General features: G+C 36.6%; 2 protein-coding genes across 3 annotated transcripts in view; one reads left to right on the forward strand and one right to left on the reverse strand.

Annotated features, from left to right (window-relative positions):
* The first annotated feature begins 1,546 nt into the window (after positions 1-1,546).
* On the forward strand, positions 1,547-6,775 carry LOC140140614 (uncharacterized). Its single transcript, XM_072162372.1, has 5 exons — positions 1,547-1,670; positions 2,051-2,083; positions 2,592-2,633; positions 4,411-4,474; positions 4,858-6,775. Exons 1-5 carry the CDS (start codon positions 1,547-1,549, stop codon positions 6,014-6,016), a joined length of 1,422 nt encoding a protein of 473 aa, XP_072018473.1. The 3' UTR covers positions 6,017-6,775.
* An 8,822-nt stretch (positions 6,776-15,597) lies between these two features.
* Positions 15,598-23,146, reverse strand: part of LOC140141395 (uncharacterized) — a 226,516-nt gene continuing 218,967 nt past the window's right edge. For both annotated transcript variants that reach the window (XM_072163250.1, XM_072163249.1), the window contains 4 exons: positions 18,998-19,162; positions 17,737-17,889; positions 16,881-17,009; positions 15,598-16,044 (listed from right to left, as the gene is read on the reverse strand). In XM_072163250.1, coding sequence (XP_072019351.1) covers positions 15,644-16,044; positions 16,881-17,009; positions 17,737-17,889; positions 18,998-19,162 — 848 coding nt within the window. In that variant the 3' untranslated portion in view covers positions 15,598-15,643. The remainder of the gene's footprint in view (positions 16,045-16,880; positions 17,010-17,736; positions 17,890-18,997; positions 19,163-23,146) is intronic.

The following is a 23,146-nucleotide window of genomic DNA, read 5'->3' on the forward strand; positions in this document are numbered from 1 at the left end:
CAAGTCTACGGTTAAAAAGTTCATGTCCTATGATGTTGATCAGAGTTGATCATATTCATAATCATGGAGTATCAGTATCATCTGAAAAATCCGTGTTTGGATCATGAGTTTGAAATTCAGTCAGTAGTTTTAGAATACATCTTTCTTTTGGAAGAGCCGTTCGTAGGTCCCGTCACGGGTACAATCTCCGGGTATTGACGCGCCGGGGAAAAATGAAATCCTAAAGATTCCACTGATAGGCCTAAGATCAATATATTAAGGGTAGACGATGTATTGTTGGTCGAAGCGACCAAAATATCGTTTTTCATTATTCAAATCAATATATAATTATTGAAAAATAACACTTTGATGTTTTGCAGAAGTTTATTCTACAATTCATATACTTACTTAAAAACTTAATTGCTTAAATTATTATTAAAATAAGTTATGTACGTTTTACAAAAGTGTTGTTGTTTCAGCCCTCTTTACAACATAACTCAATAACCACAGGACCTACAGAAGTGTATCTGTGATATTTGAATTCTTCTACACACTCGCTATGAATTGATCAATGCAATTTTTGCCAAAGCTCACTACCATGCGCAAGATGCTGTGAAAAACCAAATCGCAACAGTTTAAAATTTTTGCTAACCGTAAGTTCCGAGTTCCGATGTGACAGGAATAAGAAAGCATATGATACTACCGCACAGTGTCATCGCCCCGGTATCTTCATGGCAGAAATCGCCATGGTAGGTTGAACCCACAGCCATGCATGGCCATTTTGTTCCGACCTGTTTAATAGTTTTGAGACGCATAATGAGCCGAGGGACATCCGACTAAGGCTACTGACAATAGCCTGGTAATTGACCTCTCTGTGTGTGAGTGAGCATGTATACGCCATGAAGTCATCTGCTTTTAGACTGCCTCCACGAGTGAGTGCAGCTAACCTACGCTGTGCTATAGTTGGGCACATATATAAAATCAGAATTTTGGTCAGTTTTTGAGCTCAAGACGCACGCTTCTTTCTCAATACGCAAGCTAACGACTATCATATCCTTTCAACACATATGTTCAAGTGCAAGGAAATAAATATGGCTTCTTTAGAATAAAAAAAATTACGGGAGATATTCATCATTTTCTACCCCCGTATCCAAAGATTTATTGCCTGAATATCAAATCGTGCATAGCACATTCACGTGTATCGATCCCGTGCATTCATTTTAGTGCCTCTACTGTACAATGTAATAATTAACCAGGCGATGTCGGTGTGTACCGTAGTTGAATAGATGTATATGTCTTTTTAGTTAATACAGAATGTCCAGATGACTATATACCTTTCCAACGTTCATGTTACAACGTAAGCAATGCGAAGCTGACCAGACATGACGCTGCAGAAGCTTGTCTCGCGGATGGAGCTCATCTGACAGATATAAAATCATTGGAGGAACAGCAATTTATTGTCAGTATACTTAGATCATCTGGTGGTGGCGATGCGTGGTTTGGGTTGCGTGAAGACATCGATAACAAAGGGAACTTTACCTGGTCTGATGGCTCCACTTTGATACCGATGATATGGCATGATATTACCACCGATGAAGACAGTATTTGTATGAGACTACGCGAGTCGAGGGGGTATAGCTGGCACGACAAGTCATGTCATGACTTTTATAAATACGTGTGTGAATATGAAGGTAACACATGAAGAGTTAAGGGTAAGATCTCATCTGTAATGGCTGCCAGGTGTTATAACTTTAAGTGTGTACAATATAGAATGCAGAAATTGTCAAATGTATATATGGCAGCTATTGCAGATAGGACCTTCTTGTACTAACCCAAAATTCCTTGATTTAGTCATTAATCACCGATTTAATATTTGTTTGATTGATTGTTTGATTGATTGATTGATTGATTGATTGATTGATTGATTCAGCAAAAGTACTAGAGTGTCTTTCAACGTTACCATGGTTACAGGGTATCAATACCATGCAAAATCAAGACTTGAACATGTCGAACATTGACTGACTATCATGACTATAATTAACATGATTAATACAACTTGTTCTCATTGCAGTTATCGTTTCATCTACAGTGGCATCATTCACAGGTAATCATAATGTCAATTCATTGAATTCTTGCTCGCATTTTGTTCGTATGCTTGTCTGTATTCGGGGGGTGTTCTTCGAAAAAATTTAGCTTATTATAACAACTTTTTGCACCCAAACTTTCTCATATTAAATATCCAATTAAAACATCACCAACCCTGTATTATTATAGTGCTTAGTGATTTGCGTAAGGCACTTCACGGTTTATATAATGTTATATAGGGATGGTTTGAAGTAGACTCTTATTCGACATTATGCTACATTCACAAAAATGTTAATCACAGACCAAACAGACCAAATCTGGACCCGATTAGACATAATGAAATCGTATAATTTCACAAGATATGACCACAGTGTTCTCCATTCTTCCGACAATGGTCTGAGCATATCAGATCGTTCCACACATTTCTCTGTGTTTGTTTTTATTTGGTATTAATTATGTTTTGTTTTTGCATTGTTCTTGGTTTCCTCTCCTTTCCTCTCTTTTTTTTGCTTCTTTTTTTTTTATAGAGAATCCAACCAGTTCTCCCCGTCGTCAAGGTGACGCAACAGGTATTTACTATTCCGCAAAGAAAGTACCAATTCGCCAGCGAAGTTGTTACATAACTCCCTCGCAACTGGATCACACACCTTTTGGAATTGGTAGTACATGTCATAGACTTTGTGTTGCGATCATTTCGATCGTGGTGCAGAACTAAAAAACGTGATCCAGTTGCATTAGTGATAAGCGGATTACACATAACACTTCGCTAGCGAATTATAAATCAAAGTAATGATGGTCTTGATGTGTTCGTGATGTTGAAGGTAGTGGTTTTGTTGTTGGTAGCAGTGGCAGTATTGTTGTTGTTGGTAGTAGTGGTATTGATATTGGTGGTGGTAGTGGTATTATTGGTAGTGGTATTGTTGTTGTTGGTAGTGGTGGTGGTATTGTTGGTAGTAGTGGTGGTCGTATTATTTTTGGTAGTGGTGGTGATATTGTTGTTGGAAGTGGTGGTGGTATTGTTGTTTGTAGTGGTAGTATTGATATTGGTAGTGGTGGTGGTATTGTTGTTGTTGGTAGTGATGGTGGTATTGTCGTTGGTAGTAATGGTGGTGGTATTGTTATTGGTAATGGTATTGTTGTTGGAATTGATATTGGTAGTGGTGGTGGTATCCTTGTTGGTAGTGGTGGTGGTATCGTTGTTGGTAGTGGTGGTGGTATTGTTGTTGGTAGTGGTATTGTTGTTGTTGGTACTGGTGGTGGTATTGTTGTTGGTAGTAATGGTGGTGGTATTGTTGGTAGTGGTATTGTTGTTGGAAGTGGTGGTATTGATATTGGTAGTGGTGGTATCGTTGTTGGTAGTGGTGGTGGTATTGTTGTTGGTAGTGGTGGTGGTATTGTTGTTGTTGGTAGTGGTATTGTTGGTAGTAATGGTGGTGGTATTGTTGTTGGTAGTGGTATTGTTGTTGGAAGTGGTGGTATTGATATTGGTAGTGGAGGTGGTATTGTTGTTGGTGGTGGTGGTGGTATTGTTGTTGGTAGTAATGGTGGTGGTATTGTTGTTGGTAGTGGTATTGTTGTTGGAAGTGGTGGTATTGATATTGATAGTGGTGGTGGTATTGTTGTTGGTAGTGGTATTGTTGTTGGTAGTGGTATTGTTGTTGGAAGTGGTGGTATTGATATTGGTAGTGGTATCGTTGTTGGTAGTGGTGGTGGTATTGTTGTTGTTGGAAGTGGTGGTGGTATTGTTGTTTGTAGTGTTGGTGGTATTGTTGTTGGTTGTGGTGGTATTGATATTGGTATTGTTGTTGGTAGTGGTGGAGGTATTGTTGTTGGCAGTGGCGGTGGTATTGTTGTTGGTAGTGGTATTGTTGATATATACAAATAAACTGTATAATATTTTGTGAAGGGGTCCGGTGGTCATTTTGTATGTTTTTTTCTCCTCCCACCGGACTCAAGTACAGGGAATAAAGTTGTGAAAACAAAAAAAAAAAAAAAAAAAAGGTATTGTTGATGTTGGAAGTGGTATTATTGTTTGTAGTTTTGTTGTTGTTGGTAGTGGTATTGATATTGGTATGTTATTGTTGTTGGTGGTGGTTGTCGTATTTTGGTAGTTGATGGTAATGGTTGTGTTTAGCATGATTTAAGATGAAATATTCGTGTTGGATGTCATGTTGCTAGATGTTGTTCGTGGTGGTGGTGTTAGTGCAGGTGATGGCAGGTTGGTAGTGGTGTTGGGTGGTATGGTGATGGTGTTGCAATAGTTTTGGTGTTGGTGTGTTGTTGCTGCTTGTTTCCATCGAGAAAGTCTACTAAACAACCTGTTCCTACAATCAATTATCATTGCAGGTGGTGTAATTGGCGCTTTGATTGCAGTCATCGTGACATTGATTGCAGTATTTGCCATTTACAGGTAAGTAACCCTTTTGAATGGAGCTATGCCACTAGTCCGACTAAAGGCGGAATAGTTATCGCAATTAATTATTCCTTCTTATGGTATAGATAACAACATCAAAAGAATGTCCCTTATTCTAATGTCGTTTCGTGTAACGTTTTGTTCCTTCTTATGGTATAGATAACAACATCAAAAGAATGTCCCTTATTCTAATGTCGTTTCGTGTAACGTTTTGTTCCTTCTTATGGTATAGATAACAACATCAAAAGAATGTCCCTTATTCTAATGTCGTTTCGTGTAACGTTTTGTTCCTTCTTATGGTATAGATAACAACATCAAAAGAATGTCCCTTATTCTAATGTCGTTTCGTGTAACGTTTTGTTTATTTATTTGTTTCAAAGGATAAGGAAGAAATCTATTACTGCAAATCATCAGGAAAGAAAACCTGCTACTTCTGTGTATATGGAATACAATAAGGACCCTAACGCTAAACAGGAGCAGGACTACAAAGATCTACAAAGCAGTAACTCCGCACTCAGCAGAATTGTAATTGATCTAAGTCAGAATGAACAAGATCTGCAAAGGAACAACCCAGTACTTGGCGAGGTAATAAACAATGAGAGTTACATGGAAGAACCAAAATACGAAGCCAATGTTGATTCGGGTTTATATCTTTCTCCATTGAATCCAATATTAGAGCCGGATACCTCTTATGGTAATATTCCTGAAGCGACACAGCGTGATGACAGTCATGACATCAATTCGAGTCATATGGCAGAACCAAAATATGAAGCCACCATGGACCCGGGTTTATATCTGCCAATGAAACCAATTCTAGAGCTGGATATGTCTAATGATAATATATATATTTTCGAAGAGACGAAGTGTGATGACAAGAAGTCAAGTCATTTGGAAGAACCAAAATATGAAGCCAACATTGATTCTGGACGTGTATCTCCTATGAAACCAATTCTAGAGCCGGAGCCGGCATCTTATATCAATATTCACAAAGAGACAAAGCAAAATGACAACTCGGGTCATATGGAAGAACCAAAATATGAAGCCAGCGTTGATTCTGGTTTGTATCTCTCTCCCATGAAACCAATGCTAGAGCCGGTGCCGGATACATCCAATGTTCATATTCCTGAAGAGACAAATCGTGATGACAAGAAGTCAAGTCATATGGAAGACCCAAAATATGAGGCCAGCATCGATACTGGTTTATATCTCTCTCCCATGAAACCAATGCTAGAGCCTGTGCCGGATACATCCAATGTTCATATTCCTGAAGAGACAAATCGTGATGACAAGAAGTCAAGTCATATGGAAGACCCAAAATATGAGGCCAGCATCGATACTGGTTTATATCTCTCTCCCATGAAACCAATTCTAGAGCCGGATACATCTAATGTTAATATTCCTGAAGTGATAAAGCGTGATAAGATCAGCAAATCGTCTGATGAAGAAGCCGTTTCTGATACAGTGACATTACGAAATTCAGGAAATGTTACTTATGTTAACCATGCTAACTATTTTTTAAGCAGCAACATCAACCAGTAATGACTTTCTGCTTATTTTTCTCAATGACACCAATTGTAGAACCGGATATGTCTAATGCCAATATTCCCAAAGAGGCAAAGGGCGATAAGACCAAATCTTCTAATGAAAATGACATTTCTGAACCTAGCTGTGACATTACAAATTTGGGAAATGTTACATATGTTAACCATGTTAACTATTTTTTAAGTAGTAACATTTTTTAAGCCAGTAGTGATTTTCTGCTTATTTTTCTCCAATGAAACCAATTGTAGAATCGGATATGTCTAATGCAAATATTCCCGAAGTGATAATGCATTATATGACCAAATCGTCTTATGAAAATGATGTTTCTGTATCTGTGAATTTATTGACCTATTATAGCACCCTCAAAATTCACACAAATATAGTTTATAGAATAATAAAGCAGAATAAGACAAATAACTTGGTTCAAGGATCAAAATGTTTAAAAATAGCTTAAAATATATGTGTATATATAGTGTGAAAGCTGTTGGTATTGTCCAGGTCTAGAATTGAAAATGATGTTTTGTTAGAATTAATAATAATCGCATCAAAGAACCATGATTTTGAATAAATTAATAACAATGCGCGAAGTTTTTTGTTCTCATATTTTAATATATCTATATTTTCTTATTTCTGTTTCTCTTTCTCAGTCATAACAAATGTATATTACATAATCAATGTTTGATTTATCTGAATACATTAAACATAAACATTTCAAAATAATATGTTATCTTCTTCAATAATTAAACAAGAACAGACGGCGAAGAATCAAGACATTGAACAAACAAAATGAAAGAAAAACCTTAACATAAATACATAAAACAGTATCTTTATACAAGTATGCACATTATAAATAAATAACAGATATATGGTTTCACCAATCAGCATCTTTGTATGTTCAACTTAAATGGGCACTATGTGCTTTCTTACAGTGCATCTGATTGGATAAATGGGCAATATGTGCTTCCTAATAGTGCCTTTGATTGGTTGGTTGATGTAAGTTGTACTTTTTTTAGCATTTTACTTCACTGACACATTACTTCCTTCTTTTCCATACTTTTGGTCAATTTTTTCCCAATGTTTATTACATGAAGGGGTGGGTGTAATATAGTCCTACCCTTCCCTTTTTTCAGTGCACTTGTTACTGGTTTCGAATCAATTGCAGTTAAAACATAGATTGGACAACTACTTAATTCATTTTTATAAAAAATAATCATTATATTGTACTTATTAAAATAATGTGTAATTTTTGCACCAATATGAACTTATTGGCATGATTACAGCTGTGTTATGTTCCCTGTTTTAAGAGATGAGGGTTAGCACTATATTGCCACCGACTTTAAACCTGGGGTCCAAGATTATCTATGAACAACAATTTTGATCTGGAATTATTGAAAACATGTTTCTTACATCAACAACCACTAGATTCGATATATTTTTTTCAAAGAAATATCCATCTCATAAGTAGTTCTAGAAACTAGTGTGGAATTCTTGGGGCAAAAAGTCCTAACCCACTAATTTACAAGTGACCGGTTTGTTTGTAAAAATTGTACAAATTATTTCAACAAAACAGTTTAGTCTGTTGAAGAACTCCTATACTTTATGCTTGTATACTTTACTTATGAAAATTCTCATGTACTTGGTCAAAAAATAACTTATCGCGAAACCAGTAACATGTGTTTTAGATGGGTTAGGACTTTATTACACCCACCCCTTCACATGGTAAAACAATGTGATGTATTAGACAATATAAGAGGAAGATGATTTCTTTTACAAGAAATACCGCTATCCAACCAACATACATACAAAAGTTTCTTATATAGCGCTTTTACGATTGGATCAGTGCGCAAAAAAAGACAGTAACATTGTTTTAATCTGTTTATATGTTACAACCTTTTTCCATGTAAATCAAACAGAAATATTACCCCTTTTGACCATATTAGGGCTGACTATATCACATGTTGTTTACACTGCAAAATATCATCAATTTTAAAGCTCGTAATAAGCAATCTCTAGGAGTGTACATGTATTTTTTTTTTTATGATGCCAAAGTGACTGCATATATCTAACTGATAAGTCGCTAGCATGCCCATGCTCCAGGTCATAAGCCTGGCCCCCAACTCGATCAAAACAAAAGTTGGTAACCATGCATGCACCAAATCTTTCGAAGACCCCTTTGCAATGATTTTCATCAAATTTACCCCCCTCCCCTTTTTTTTCATGCAAAATCGAGGACAAAATTTGGCCCAAAACGACCCAACCACTTTTTTGTGGTTTTTAATGACTAAAATTTCAAACAACCCTTTTCAAGGGGGTCACACACCAGTTGACATCAAGGCAATATTTAAATGCTGCCACTGCCAGTATGATATGTGCCAAGACTACATCATTTTCATTCAAATGAAGGATAACGGTTAAAAGTCATTATAGTTGAAGACAGGATAAAGAGAAGTCATCTGACGTCACTGTCAATCAAACTCCTATGACCCTTGATATGTTAATAGCGTGTAAATGAAGGTCGATTCATCTGGTGCCGATCGGAGATATGGAATCGCAGAAAACTGTGAAAAATTACATACATTTTAATACAAGGCAAAAAGTAACTTTTCTAGGCATTGTTGGCATGGTGCCTTCAGGAAAGGAAGTTTCCTATTATGGAGACTTTACTTTTGAGATGGTTTGTATATTTGAAGGTGTTTTACCACCGCTTTTAGCAACTCATCATCACAATACTTGTATACAAACCATGCTTGAGTTTGATTGATAGATGACGTCAGACCCAAACTAGTCTATTTAATTCTGTCTGCAATTATATATAAGCTGTCTGTAATTTTTAGCATCTTCCAGAAAAACAAAAACAAAAATTACCAAAAAATCTTGACCGACCCAACTAATTAGTAAGTCTATCTGTATAAGATGGTGTTTTTTGTCACCTAATCAAAAGCTTAAGAAATCTGCTGCCAATTCATAAGTGAGTTTTACAAACTTATGACAGATCTAGCATAAAATGAAAGTGTAGTTACAAAGACAGATAGAAGGACATACTGTTTCTATTAAGAGGTATTAATAAATAATTGAACTCTTATTATTTTACACACACATCACAGACAACATGATGAAAATAGCTTCATTCGTAATGATTACTGTTCTATCAAATGGTTTAAAACTGGCCTTGGCCTTTTGCTATACCTCAAGATCGATATGTCGCAGAATACATGTACATTGTATGGTCCAACTATTTGTCTGAATCCTTGAGATCAGTGGAATACTTTGTCATGTTTTTAAAATAGTTTTCAACCTTTATTGACCCCTACATGTTTAGGGCCACTTTTGAATTTTGAAAACATTGTGAATGTATTTTGGGACCATATATAAGGAACCATAACAAGTTGCTTTTGGTTCAGTTCTGGGGGATGCAAAGCCAGTGCGGTTAGCTCTCAATCCCGGGCTCGTAATCTAAATAAAAATAAGATGTCATGATGGACCATAGAGATTACACCCAAAGAGTAACAAACTCAATACTACACTGTGCGTAATGCTATGGTAAATCTGCCATCTTGGTTTTCAAGTAATAAATGGTGTACCTCTGGCATTAAGCTTGTAATGCTCAAGCTTTAGACAAAAAAAAGTTTTGTTGAAAAGTTTTTTTAACAGTTTCTACACACTTCTAAACTGTTATAAAAACATGAATGAAGTGGTATACAGTAGAGAAATATCCCAATTCACAACTATTTGGGCTATTTATTAAGCTAATTAAAGGCATACAGTCAAGTTTTTGTTATGACCTTTAACAAAAATCCAGACTGACCCAATTCTGAAAAAGTTGTGGAGGACAAGCAAACAATCATTTTTTTTTGGCCTTAATAGATGCAGAATGGAAACAAGCAATCAAAGTTACCAGGCGCATGGTGACATAATCCACAGGTACATTATCTTCCCTTCATGAGAGACTCAAAAACAAGGTGGAGTCGGTACTCTTTACTTCTACCTCATTGTGTGAGCCAGAAAGACATCAGTGTTTATACAGGTCTTGTCTTTGCTATAGTTACATTACATGGCAATAGTTCAATTTCTTCAATCTAATAATTCAAATTTAGATTAATAATTCAAATTCAAGCACAGCTATTTTACATTCAATTATCATAATTTCATTGTGACATTAAATTCAATTTGACAAAACCAGCTTGCAGAAGCTTATTGACTGCTCAGTGCCAGAAGTGGGTAAGTGCAATAGCTGCCATTTGAACATTTGGCAATTTACCCTGACTGGAAATCATTGTACATTGTAACTTTTAAAAGTCAAAATCTGAAAATTGACAATTGTAACTTTACACCTGGGTCATTGTGGAAGGTGGGTCACAAATTGTAAAGTTACAATGTTAAATGATTTTTATCTTTTGCCACAGACCGATTTCCTAAACAAAATATTGCAGGTGCGATTTTGAAACTACCAGGTATGGGTCCACATAAATACATGGAATTTAACATTACTCCATAGATATAAACTCACATACACAAGGTTCCTTGGGAAACAATACAAAACACTGAAAATGCTAGACCAGAAAGCAATTACATTTTTTTTTGCAATATCAAAAAGTTTCATTTCAGTTTTGCTTGTATTCTAATGTTTCCATTATACATTCAGCTGAGCTCTTCCCTAAAATAGTTTATACTTTTAGCTTTGGTGGCAAAAAAAAACCCTGTTCTGGTCTAGATTTTGTGTTTGGGGATGTTTATTTTATTTTTGAGCTGTATGATTAAAATCAGCCGATTTTTAGCTGAAATGGATTCATTTTGACATTTTGAAAAAAAATTCAGAACATTTTTCAAATGTTCACTTTTTTCCAGATATATCTAAACATTTGGTGATTTTTAGGAAAAAAACACCCAGACCAACCAACCCTACGTGGCAAATCTGGCTGCCCATACAGCAGGGGTTTTTCCCGCCTTTGGCTTACTTTTGGGCAAAAATAATATTGTGTGCATTTTCCAAGATTATTTACAAAAATTTTGCAGTTGTCTGTTAAATAGTTGTAACATAAAAATATAATTTCTTTGAGGGCCTTATTTTTTGTTCTTTTTGCTATTAACTATATACAATTCAATGAAGATAAAGGCACCTTTAATGGGCTATTCCAGTTGAAATCCATATCACCTATAGAAGACACTAGCCTTGATCTTCAACATAGGGAGTATGAATTTCAAATGGGGTTTACAAAATGGGTGACTCCATTTAAAATTTACACACCCTGTGTGGGAGATTAAGGTCATGTCTTTCATAGCGGGTGCAAGGTTCAACTGGATCAGCATGATGTGAGACTAATTCTGTGACCTATTACTGAAAAGTGGAGATTTTTGAGGAACATTTTAAAAGTTGTGCATTTTTCAGGCTCAACACAACTACTGTGAAAAGATATTCTTTTAGGTCTATGTTAATACGAAATCTCTAATGCCAAATTTTATAACAAGCCAAGCTAGCTCAAAATAGCAAAGCATGAAAAATTATGCATGCAAAAATGACCACAACAACATTATAAAGACAGGTTCACTAAAATTGCCCACTTATAGTCTATTTGGAGATGAATTATCAAAGCAGTCTTTATATCTCAAATTAATTAAGGGATAGATTTTGTAGGCTCAACATCGTAATTTATCTGAAATAATGAAAACATGTACCTCATACAGAAACATGTATGTAAATCTCTCATTCAAATGCTAAATTACATAACATTTTTAGTCTACAATTATTCAATGCACAGCATCATGAAAAGAGCACAGAACATGGCATAAACAAGCAATAGGCTATTCCAGTGAGACAACCTGTAATCTTCCACACAGGGAGTGTGAATTTCAAATGGAGTTACCTGAATGGGAGACTCAATTTGAAATCTACACCCCCTGAGCGGAATCGAGAATGAAGGTAATTTCTTTCATAGCAGGTGCATAGATTTAAACCGGAATAGCCATCAGTAAGGCTCTTATAATGCTATATAAGAGCACTTTTAACACAGCCATTTACCGCCTACAACCATGCACTTTCATCTAGGCCTGGAGTACCCTCAACTTATGGCTTACTAATTTTACACAAGCTGTATACCTATATCGATTTATTCCCAAGATTTAGCTATAATTATTTGTATGAATTTGTAGTGCCATGAGTGCGTAGTAAGTGTAAAATCTATGAATGTAGGTTGATATGTTATTATATGATTGTAGATGGGTAAATCTTACGTAATATCAGTAAGCCTTAAATTGAGGGCGTCCTAGATAAAAGTGGTCATTAAACAGCTGTGCAAAATGGGCATTTTCAAAGAGTTGCTAGCAATGACTATGCACAGACAGGAAAGATACAAAGTCAATAAATTATTATCCCATGTATAAATTACATAATATTATAATAATAATACAAAATGTTTGTAACATACAAGTAATTGCACAATATAAAAATATATAGGACATCAAGAACATACTAGAGATATTTCTCACAGTTACAATAAATGGTCAGGTGTTATAGGACTGTACCCTATCCATGGATTTAGAAGTATTTTCTATTGCGCGGACATCTTTGACAGATGGTCAATGCAAACATGTAATTTGCACTGGTGTGGATGCCCAATACAGGTGTACATGGCTATAGTCCATCTCGTCTCAAGTTGCGAGCTGTATGAGAGTGCAATCAGTGAGTTTACGCAGTTGTGTCGCCAGCGTACGGAAAAAAACTACTGTTCTATGTGATACTATACACCCCAGTGGGGAGGTAAATAAGAATAATTTACTGGGTGGGCAATTTAATTAATTTTTGCCCTCAAATAATGGAAAATAATTAACTGGGTGGGCAGCGATAATTAATGGCGGAAATGTAGACCTGTTTATGCGTACAATTTGGCTTTGATGTAAACAGTGGACTTTACTCTCCCCCTAAATGCATCTTATGCCAATTTTTGACATATTCATTTAGCAATTATCACGAAACATTGTATAACATTTTAAATTTCACTTTGGGTATTTAGAAATCTTATACTAATCATCATTACTCCTACGTAGGAAAAAAGCAGTAAAATTAGATGGTATTTGTTATATGGTGCCTAATTTTTTGTGGGCAAAATAATTAACTGGGTGGGCATTTTTGGGCAATGGGCATGTTGAATTTACTGGGTGGGCAAAATAATTTACTTGGTGGGCAATGTTATTTACCTCCCTGCACCCCATATGACTAGGTTAGCTCGCACGATTCAAAACTGCTACTGCAAATCCAACATTGGGTTACTACTCTCAACCCGAGAAGAGATACACTATAATTAGAAATCCAGTTGTACATGCAAAAGGTCATTCAATTGAAAATGACTGTATTCATGCATGTTGCTATCCATGCACAGCAAGTAACTCATATTGGTATTGTTCAATCCAGCTTTCCAGGAGGTGCCCTTTTACTTCAGATAATGAGTTGGTACAGGTTTCAAGCTGGAAGCATTTGTGGTCAAAGTATAGTTGCATTAGTTATTACCATATAGAAACATTGTGGACAGAGTTTAAATGAATTATTACTTTTTTTCTCTAACCTAAACATTGGTAAAATATGAATAATTGTTTAAGGGCTCTGCAACGTATTGTGAGCACTCCAGTATGTACTTGTTGTCCATTAATTGAAAGACAGGTAACCTGCACCATTGATGTCTAAGTCCTGCCTGCTGCCCATGGGTAGATACATACTTCATAGCAATGTGCTATAAAGGGCCAGTGCCACAGCCCCTGTCCTGCCTGCTGTCCATGGGTTGATACATAATTCACAGCCGTGTGCTATAAAGAGCCCTTGCCACAGCCCCTGAAGGGAGTATCCCATCATGATTTGCGTTAACATAATAAAAGTGCATGTGTCATAAAAGTGACACAAAATCCTGCACTTCAACTTTCAATTACTCAGATCAGAAAAAGATCACAAACACTTGTAATGGGGGGGGTGGGGAGATTGATGCAAAAAAAAAAAAAGGAAGGGGGCTGAAAAATTATCCCTCTGAATGGGGCCTTTAAAAATAACCCCTTAATTTTCCTCATAGAACATGAGTTTACACTATTTTCTATGGGGTTGACATTCATTTTTCATGGCCAAAAAAAGGGGGGGCGGGGGCTGAAAACGATTTTAGGTCTGAAAGGGTTGCACCGACAACAATATATGAATTTTAATTTTTGCATCAGGCAAAGTGTTTGTGAACGGTCCCTAAAGTATTGTGAAACTATCCATAGTTCTCAATATCTAAGTGGCTCTTAGTTATAATATTTTTGTATATATTTGCTATGAAGCAAGCAGATATACTACAATGCATGATCCCTGTAGCTGATGTGGGCCCATACCAAGCCGAACAGGGGAAGGATGGAGGCAAGTTATGTATATACCCAGACACTTAAATGGAAAAAAAATCATAAATTCAGCCACTGCCTGACAAAACAGGGCTGTACTATAAAGACATAATACCTTTGTGAGTTTATCTTATTATAATGTACATGGTACATCCACCATTATATTTGTTCACCTAAAATATAATTGAAGACCAAATTAAAAAGAATAGTTTGCGTATGATGTCCTGTCAACCAGACCAAAAATGCCGTACTGCGCAGGTCAGCAACCAATCACGCCGCGCCTTTGCCCTGACGTCAGACGCAAATTAGTCTTTTTATTTCGGTCTTCAATTATAGGTAACAAAATTCTAGTCATAAGGACCTTTGACCCTCAGGTGCATAATTCTGCAACCCTGTTTCAATAAATAAATCTGGTTGTCATAATAGAAAAAAACAACATTTTGAACATATTTCAGCACCACTTTGAAGACTAATTAATATGGTAGAACATACTAGTTCTATACATTAGTATATGATCCACTTCTTAAAGTTCCCCAATGCTTTTTGAAATAAATTTTATGAAATACAAAAATGTTGAGAGGTATGTGTATAGCCTTACTTATTTTACACATATGGACCAATTTATAGCATCACATATCTTTGTGTTTGGTCACAGCAGTTCATTATGTAAAAAAGAGGCTGTTTTAAAAGGTGCACCCGAGTTCATAGGAGTCAATTTTCCCCCGGCCAACAAACACATGAATAAGCCTGACGTACTGTATTGTTTGAGAGTTGGCTCCTGTGCTCAGATGCAACTTTTAAAATAGACTCTTTTTTACATAATGAACCATTTTGACCCAACACAATGACGTGCGACATTATAAATTGGTCCAGATGTGTAAAACAAATTAAGGCTATACACACCACTTTACATTTAATAAAATATGTTTTCAATTTATTTTAAAAAGCGTCGTAGTTTCCACTCATCAGTATGTGAAAAATATGAATATTGGGCTATTCCAATTAAAATCCACACTGCCCCTGCGGAAGATATTAGAAACATCTTTCACAGGGGGAGTATGAATTTCAAATGGAATAAGCACATTAGGCAGCTCCATTTGAATTTCATACAACCTCTGAGGGTGGGTCGAATATCAAATAGAGTTGATTAATGTACTAATCCCATTTGCAATTCATACTCCCCTGTAGAAGATATTCAAACTTTCCAACAAAGGGAGTGTGGGCTTTACATGGAATAGTCCATAATAACTCTCTATAGCTAGAAGCACATATTTATGGGAAATAACTATTTAGATTCCTACTCCCAGGTAGCGTGTTTGAGTTCCATAAATCACTCAGATCAATCCCATCTAACATCAGGCCTAATCCATTGCCTGCTGTACCTAACGTAAAACTAGTACTTGTATTCAGTCCGTTCCTAGGTCCATGCGTATGACTTATACCACGCGCTGGAGTGTCAATGAGCCCTGCATCATACTGGTCCCATTGGTACCGTTCGTCCCACCATTTTCGCGTTCTGGTCTTCTTTCTGTGTCCGTTCCTCGTGATGTTATTGATGGGGTGGAGGACTGTTCCATATCTCGCTATGTCCACTCTATTTTCTTGACGGACTATTTCCATGATGCCGTTATTTCTTGGATCACCATTGGCACCGTCTACCTGAGTTAATGTACCTGGAAGTAAAAGGATTTTGAAAATTATTAAATGTTTGGCAAAAAAATAGTGTTGTCATGGAAACTGGTGTTGAAAACTGGAATAAAATTTATTAATAAATTTCTCTTTGGTATTTAAGAAGTAAAGAGTAATGCAGTATTTAAATAGCATAGAAATAAAAGGCTGGCAGAGACAGATAGTACATGTAGTGGTTATCAAGCAAAATCAGGGTTGCAATCAGGATCTTAGCTAGAAATTGAGTTGCCCCTCATTTGAATAAAATTACCTGTCCTAATTTGACCTTTAAAACATTTACCAGACTTCAACAGCCCATTGGGGGTTCAAAGAGTTCAAATATGTGACTCCTCGCCACAACTGAGCCCAGATGTCGCCAGTGCCACTATTGAGATATGCTCCATCGAACTTAACAATAAACAATAGGAAAGAAAGGATTTATTGACTGTTTTATTGATTTTCACTACTTAAATGTCAAGTACTATAGACATGATATACATCATTTTAAAGCTAATTTCAAGCAGAATATTTTGGTTGAATATCTCAAAAAATGATGATTGGCGACATCCGGGCTCAGTTGTGGCGAGGAGTCACATATATGTGCTGATATGGCCTTTTTCTACAAATTGGGTCTACTAAAAAAGTCAATTAGCTTCTCAAAACATACAATTTATAATATAGCATCTGTCAAAGGTATTAATTTTGCCCCTTCCAGGATCAAACTCCCGGTCTAAAATGATGGCCAGACGGGTGGCTAGCTAAGACCCTGGTGTAACCCCCCTGCCCCAACACAATCAGAGACAGACTGTTACACACAGACAGAAAGACAGACATGACTCACCAGTGCCAGTGATTTTCTTCTTTAGTTTTCTATTATGTAGTTTAATACGACACACACACCATAGTAGCGTCAACACTATCCCTATTAGACACCCTATGATGAAGTAAAGTAGCACAGTTTCTTTATTTGCTGTAAATAGAAAACAAATACAAAGTGTTATGAGAAAATATAAGAGTGTTATGGAAGCGTTCCTTTGGCCAACTAAACAAAAACTTGGAAGTCTTGTCTCAGGAGCAAATTTGTTGTGACCGCTAAAAAGTGAATTTTAAATGTTTGATGTGTGTAGTCGCCTGAGACAAACTTTTTTGCTTCATATTCACTTCAAAATAATACAGCTTTTCTTTCTTTAAAAATGACTTGGTTGTCTTGTGTTGAGTCCATAAATGTGAGCACATCTAGGTCAACTGTGCAGGTTATTTCAATAGTGAAGTGATTGTATCTTTTCTTGTCATGACCTTATTCCAGGAGGGTACTCATTACACATGATCATAATTATGTGTCCTGCTACCATAAAATGAGCGGGAAGACGCAAGTTGGTTGTTTCGAGACGTCCTGGCTGCTGCGTTGTTGTTCTTGAAATTGTTCCACAAGCACCTGCTCAAGCTAATTGTTTGTCTCTATGTTCTTTCGGGAAGTTGTTACAATAGGCTTATTTTCTCTCCCTCTCCCTCTCTCTATTACTGCATTTAAATTGTAGGGCAGATGCAGTACATGACAAAGACCTGGCAGCCAGTTCCCAGTTCCAATATAGGGTAATGCCTGGCTGTCAGTACACCCGACCCTGGGGATTATAGGGGAACAGTAACCTAGCTGACATTGAATAATGCACCAAGGTTATAAAAATTAAGTCACTTACCTTTAATATAATCTACAGCATTTACAATACTTGTGATGATGCCTATTTTTGTGTTGCCCTGATGTGTAGTGTTGTTTCTAGTTGAGTTGTTGGGAGCTAATGTGATGAATGGGGAATCACTGTAGGACTCATCTCCTTTGCCTTCATAAATACCTATGGAGAGATTACAACAAGGCTGAGTTTAGTAACATTCATTGAAGGAGTGACAATTAAAGGCACACTCTGGCAATCACAACATGCCTTATACAGGGTGTCCCAATAAAAACAGAACCCTCATTGCGTCCTCTTTTTCTTTGGTTTCTTTACATACCAAAATATATTAAGTAACTTTTCAGAAATAGGAGAAAAAGAGGTCCGGCTGGTCGCAATGATCGAGGGTTCTGTTTTTATTGGGACACCTTGTATGTTAGAAAAATAATTATAGTTTTATTAATATGGGAATACTTTTTGTCAGCATTATAAATAATTAGTCAGATTTGCAATCAGGCCTAGAAAAAATGTGGAATTCAGGAAGCTTATTACAGGGAAAGTTTTTTTTCCAGCCCTACTTATCAATGATAAATCTTCCATTTTAATGACTAATTATTTTAATTAGTCAAATACAACACCTTTCATGACTAATTCATATTTTCAGTAGCTTGTAGTTTATAAATCCAAGTGGCTATCAGTGCCATGTACCACTCACAATGCCACTAACAGCATCAAGCAAAATTGGTTCACGCTGCCCTCTATTGTCAAAATTTAACTCATCCGTTGGGCATCTTGACAAATCATGTAAAGCTTTCATCAAGTACTGTAAAAGTTGAAATTTCAGCACAATTAATTTTTTGCACTTTACCAATTTTGAACTGTTTCACCCCCTAGGTATGCCGCACCCTAGAAGATGCGAACTATATTAAAATAAAGTGTCATGGTTGCGCTACTCTTCTGAGAATTTTACTGTGTATTTTACGACTATTTTGATCTTCAAGAATTTGCATACCATTTTTTATACAGTAGAAACTTGTTATTTCTTGTAAATCACTACAGTGGCGTGCGCAGCACATTGAAAGTGGGGGGCCAGTTTGTTCAGTTCCCCCGAATGGAGTCTGATTAGGAGTGTAAACAAGCGGATTGACTGATTTCCCCCGAATGACCAACAAAAGTGGGGGCATGTGCCCCCCCCCCCTGCCCCCTCCCCTTTGCACACGCCACTGAGTCACTAGATGGATAATTAAAATAATGCAAACAAACACACACAAACTGATTAATAGTTACTTACTAATACTATAATTGGGATGTTCAGTGTTGAACATGTCATGACTATATAAGTCATGTCCATCACCCCCTGTGCCTTCTATATAATTGGATGTGGGTTCTGGAATGTTGCTTGGTTGCTCCGGATGATAGGGGTACGTCCGCGGTTTGCGGAATATACTTTTGGACACTGGAAAGAGAAAGAGACAAATTTATTTTATTAATCAAAGATTCAAAGAAGTAAAAATGTGCTATTACAGTTGAATATATGTTCTATATGCCCAAATACCTCCCACACAGAGAATATGAATTTAAAATAAAAATACATCTAAACAATCAGTCTTTGCTAGAGTACAATACTGATGTTGCTTTTTCATAACAAACACCTAAAATTAACAAAGCTCCAACATTTGAGAAAGGAGGCCACATAATTTTCTCGATCCTCCACCACAGAATGCCCTGTGAGCCCTGTATTAACCCACATCATTTGTCTATCATATCCATTTCTGCCAGGGCTTTCCTTAATATCTCATATTTATACACATTCAGTGTGCCATGAAATTGTGGTTTATGCCTCAGGAAATCGGCACTAAAATAAAACAAAATCCTTAACAGGATAACCTCCCACATGCTAGATGCCAAAATACATGGGTTTACATACTAAGATATAATAATGTGCAGCATTTTCATTCTAAATTCCTTGAAAAATAAAATAATTATAGGCCATGTATAGACCCAATTATTTTGTTTATATTAACTTTGTCCCTGTGGTATAACAATGTGTTTTTTTTTCTAGATTGGTGACAAGGGGAGGTGTGTGTGTGTGTGTGGGGGGGGGGTTAAAGTTGACAAAAATTGTCACATAAGGTCAGGAAGGGCCTAAAAATCTAAAATATCATAGTGTCCAGCATCCCAACTATAGACATTCAATCTGATTTGCTATTGGTTGTCTACCAATCTAAAATGAGTGCATCTTGCCCTGTAATCCTTAGGATTGAATTCAATTCATGCATATAAGGGTTCAGAATCTATAGGCCAACCCTTCCTTCTGTACCGGTATGTGCTTATTCCTATTTAGATTATAGAGCTAAATGTTTCTTGTAATTTTCAGCAAGAACAATTAGATTTCTACAATATGACTAGGGGGCATGGTGTATATTGCAGTAGAAACCATGGTAACACTCATGTACAAGTAGAACAACAACTTGCACTTTTTGTTGTTCAAGTGCGAGGTCATCCACAGTCTCACCCTCCAGCAATCTCAAGTGTACCTTGGCATCATTATCTTACTTAGAGGTTTTATCATAGCGGAGGATACGGCTTCCCATCATGCCTTAATGAGCTATTCCAGTTGAAATCCATACACCCCCTATGGAAGACATGAGCTTAATATCCCACACACAGGGGGTGTAGATTTCAAATGGAGCCACCCATTCTGGTAACCCCAATTGAAATTCACACTCCCTGTGTGGAAGACAAAGGCTTCCGGCCATGTCTTCCATAGGGGGTGTATGGATTTAACCTGGAACAGCTATGTTCTATGTTCTATAGAACTAGTTCCTGTTCTTTGAGCGCATGGTACAGCCACTTCGCGGCCTTCGAGCGTGCAGCGCAAGTGAAGAACTGGGTTTTTTTTGTAAGAGAGGGTCTGTCACAGTCCCCTCAGAACTAAATAAGTGTTATTGTCCCATGAACAAATAAAACATCCTATTCATTTTTTAAGTTAAGTATTTGCCAGTGAAGTGGTTATGTCACTCCTTGGTTATGCACCCCGGTAGTGTTGTAATCATTATGATCGTATACCAGGGCTCAGAAAGCGTTGATAAATCAGAGATCAAGTAGCACCACATGATTTGTTGGAAGTAGTCTTCTTCTCTGCTTTTCCCTATTCTTAATATCTTCAATTCTGTTTCTTTCTCTACTTTCCATTTATAGGCCAGCATGCTCATTAGGGGCCTATATGCATTTTTAGCCTGGCTTGGGCTTTAAGAGCCTGGTTCCATCAGGACCCATGTGTGTTTCTGCACAGAGAACCGTTTCAACAAACAAACAAAATTTGCTGATGAAGTAAGGTTACATTGTGATTTGATGCAATTTCCCCAATGCATTGTGGGTAGACATGCCTTACTGCTGTGGGGTTTTCTTACCCAATTTGTACATAGCTGGTCTATGATGTCATTACTTATTTAATGGTTATTTGGGTGAAAATGGAGTGTTTTATGTCAAAAAGTGCACTAATGAAGGTGTGTTATATCAGTGGGTTCTGGGAATCTTGTGACTTTCTTATGTCAAACATGATGTAGGAACAAAGGCTGGGATACTTGACACCATTTTTTGGTTTTCATTTTAAAATTCCTTGAAGTTCATGGTTTGTTGCCATGGTATTTACCACTTCCTTATAGGTGTATTTTTCCTGGGTGAGCCTTTCCCTATTAAAATAGTGTTGTGGTTTGTACTTGCCTTTTGGGGGCAAATGAACTGTTGTATTTGGCATTTGTCAAAGAATATCGCTCATTCTACAAAATCCGGTGCCAATCCACTAAAAAAATTGAAAAAATAAAAGTTGTTCAAAAAGACCTGCTTTTTGTGTTTTTTAAGAGTAAATGTATCACTACTTTCAGATGTAAAAAATTGCCAACACCACTTGCATAATTTTCTTTCAGCAAGTCATGATGTTTTTTAACACTAAAACTCAATGTAATGTGAGCTACGTTACCGACAACAAAATGGGCTGGTTTTACTCAATCCAAGGTCATAAATAGCAAACTAAAGATCACTTGAGTGAAATGTAAAACCGATTTCACCATTTCATAGAAGTTTTGAAGATGCGTAAATGAGTGTGTAACGTAGCTCACAGTAACGTAGTTCACAGGTTTTTAATGTTTTTAATGTTTTTAATGTGATTTGCGAACGTTAGAACGTTATGTCGGTTAATTCTAATATAAATGGGGTTCGACCACTGGTAGCTTTCACATATTATTAGGAAGTACATGTAATACAAGTGCATACTATAGAATCCTGGTAACGTAGCTCACCAATCTTAACATGGTCGGTCGAAATTTCAATGTTTACAACATTTCTAGGCCAAAAATGCTACAGCATCACGATTTTTACAAAAAAAAAAAAAAACCTATGAGTGTTTCCTTTCAAAAACCACAAATTACATTGATACCTCTGTTTTACTTCTTTCCAATAACGTGTGTTAAAAAGGGGTAACGTAGCTCACGGCGTTTTGGTGGAAAGTGCAATTTATTTTAGAATTACACAAAGACGTTTTAATCACTAAAAAATAATGTCGATAAACAATATGATGGTGCGTTATCTAATTAAAAAACAACAAATATGTAAAGAAATTGCATTTATTCAAAGAAAATATTCAGGGTCAGATGTGACACTAATTGAGCAGTGGAAACGCATTTTTAGCGATTTTTGAGCCTTTGCAAGGGTTAATCAGGCTGAAGAAAGCATTTAAAGTATGGACAACTATATATGTCCGTGTAGATCTCGTTGAGTTCTACCAGAAAAACAACATATTTGATGGCCTAAATGCTCGACAAAGTGTTTGTGGACCAAAGAATGGAAAAAAGGCTATTGGCACCGGATTTTGTAGAATGAGCGATATAACCCCATTCTCACTACATTAAGTATTGGTGCCAATCTGTCCTAGAATTGGTTTGATTTGTTGGGATAATAATTCTGGTATACCCTGCACACAAGTATAACACTAACCCTTACCCTAACAGGGTGTGCAAGCGCAGGGTAAACCAGAATTGTACCTACACACTAAAAACTACGGGGTTATATTTTCCGTGGTCATTTTGAATTGACCACGTTTGGGGTTGTTTTGACCCTTCAAGGGGGTTGTACTGTTTTAATTTGACCACATTCACGAGGTCATTTTAGCCACGACGAACGTGGTCAAAAACTTAGTGGTCATTTTGCCCGATACCGTCGGCGCATTGATATCAGTTTCAATCTTCCGCTTTGAAAATCTCAATTCATAAATGAGTTTAAACATGAGCTGCAATTAATGTTTGTTGATTAATAAATAAAACTAATTTTTTGACCGAAGTTACCTAATTTGTCAACTTTATAATGACTTGCATTTCGGATCTATTTGCACACACACGGTGTGCATCGGCTCACGTGGTCACATCAGCGCCATATTTGTTCT

This window comes from Amphiura filiformis, chromosome 19 (genome assembly GCF_039555335.1).
Source record: "Amphiura filiformis chromosome 19, Afil_fr2py, whole genome shotgun sequence".
Classification (NCBI taxonomy): Eukaryota; Metazoa; Echinodermata; class Ophiuroidea; order Amphilepidida; family Amphiuridae; genus Amphiura; species Amphiura filiformis.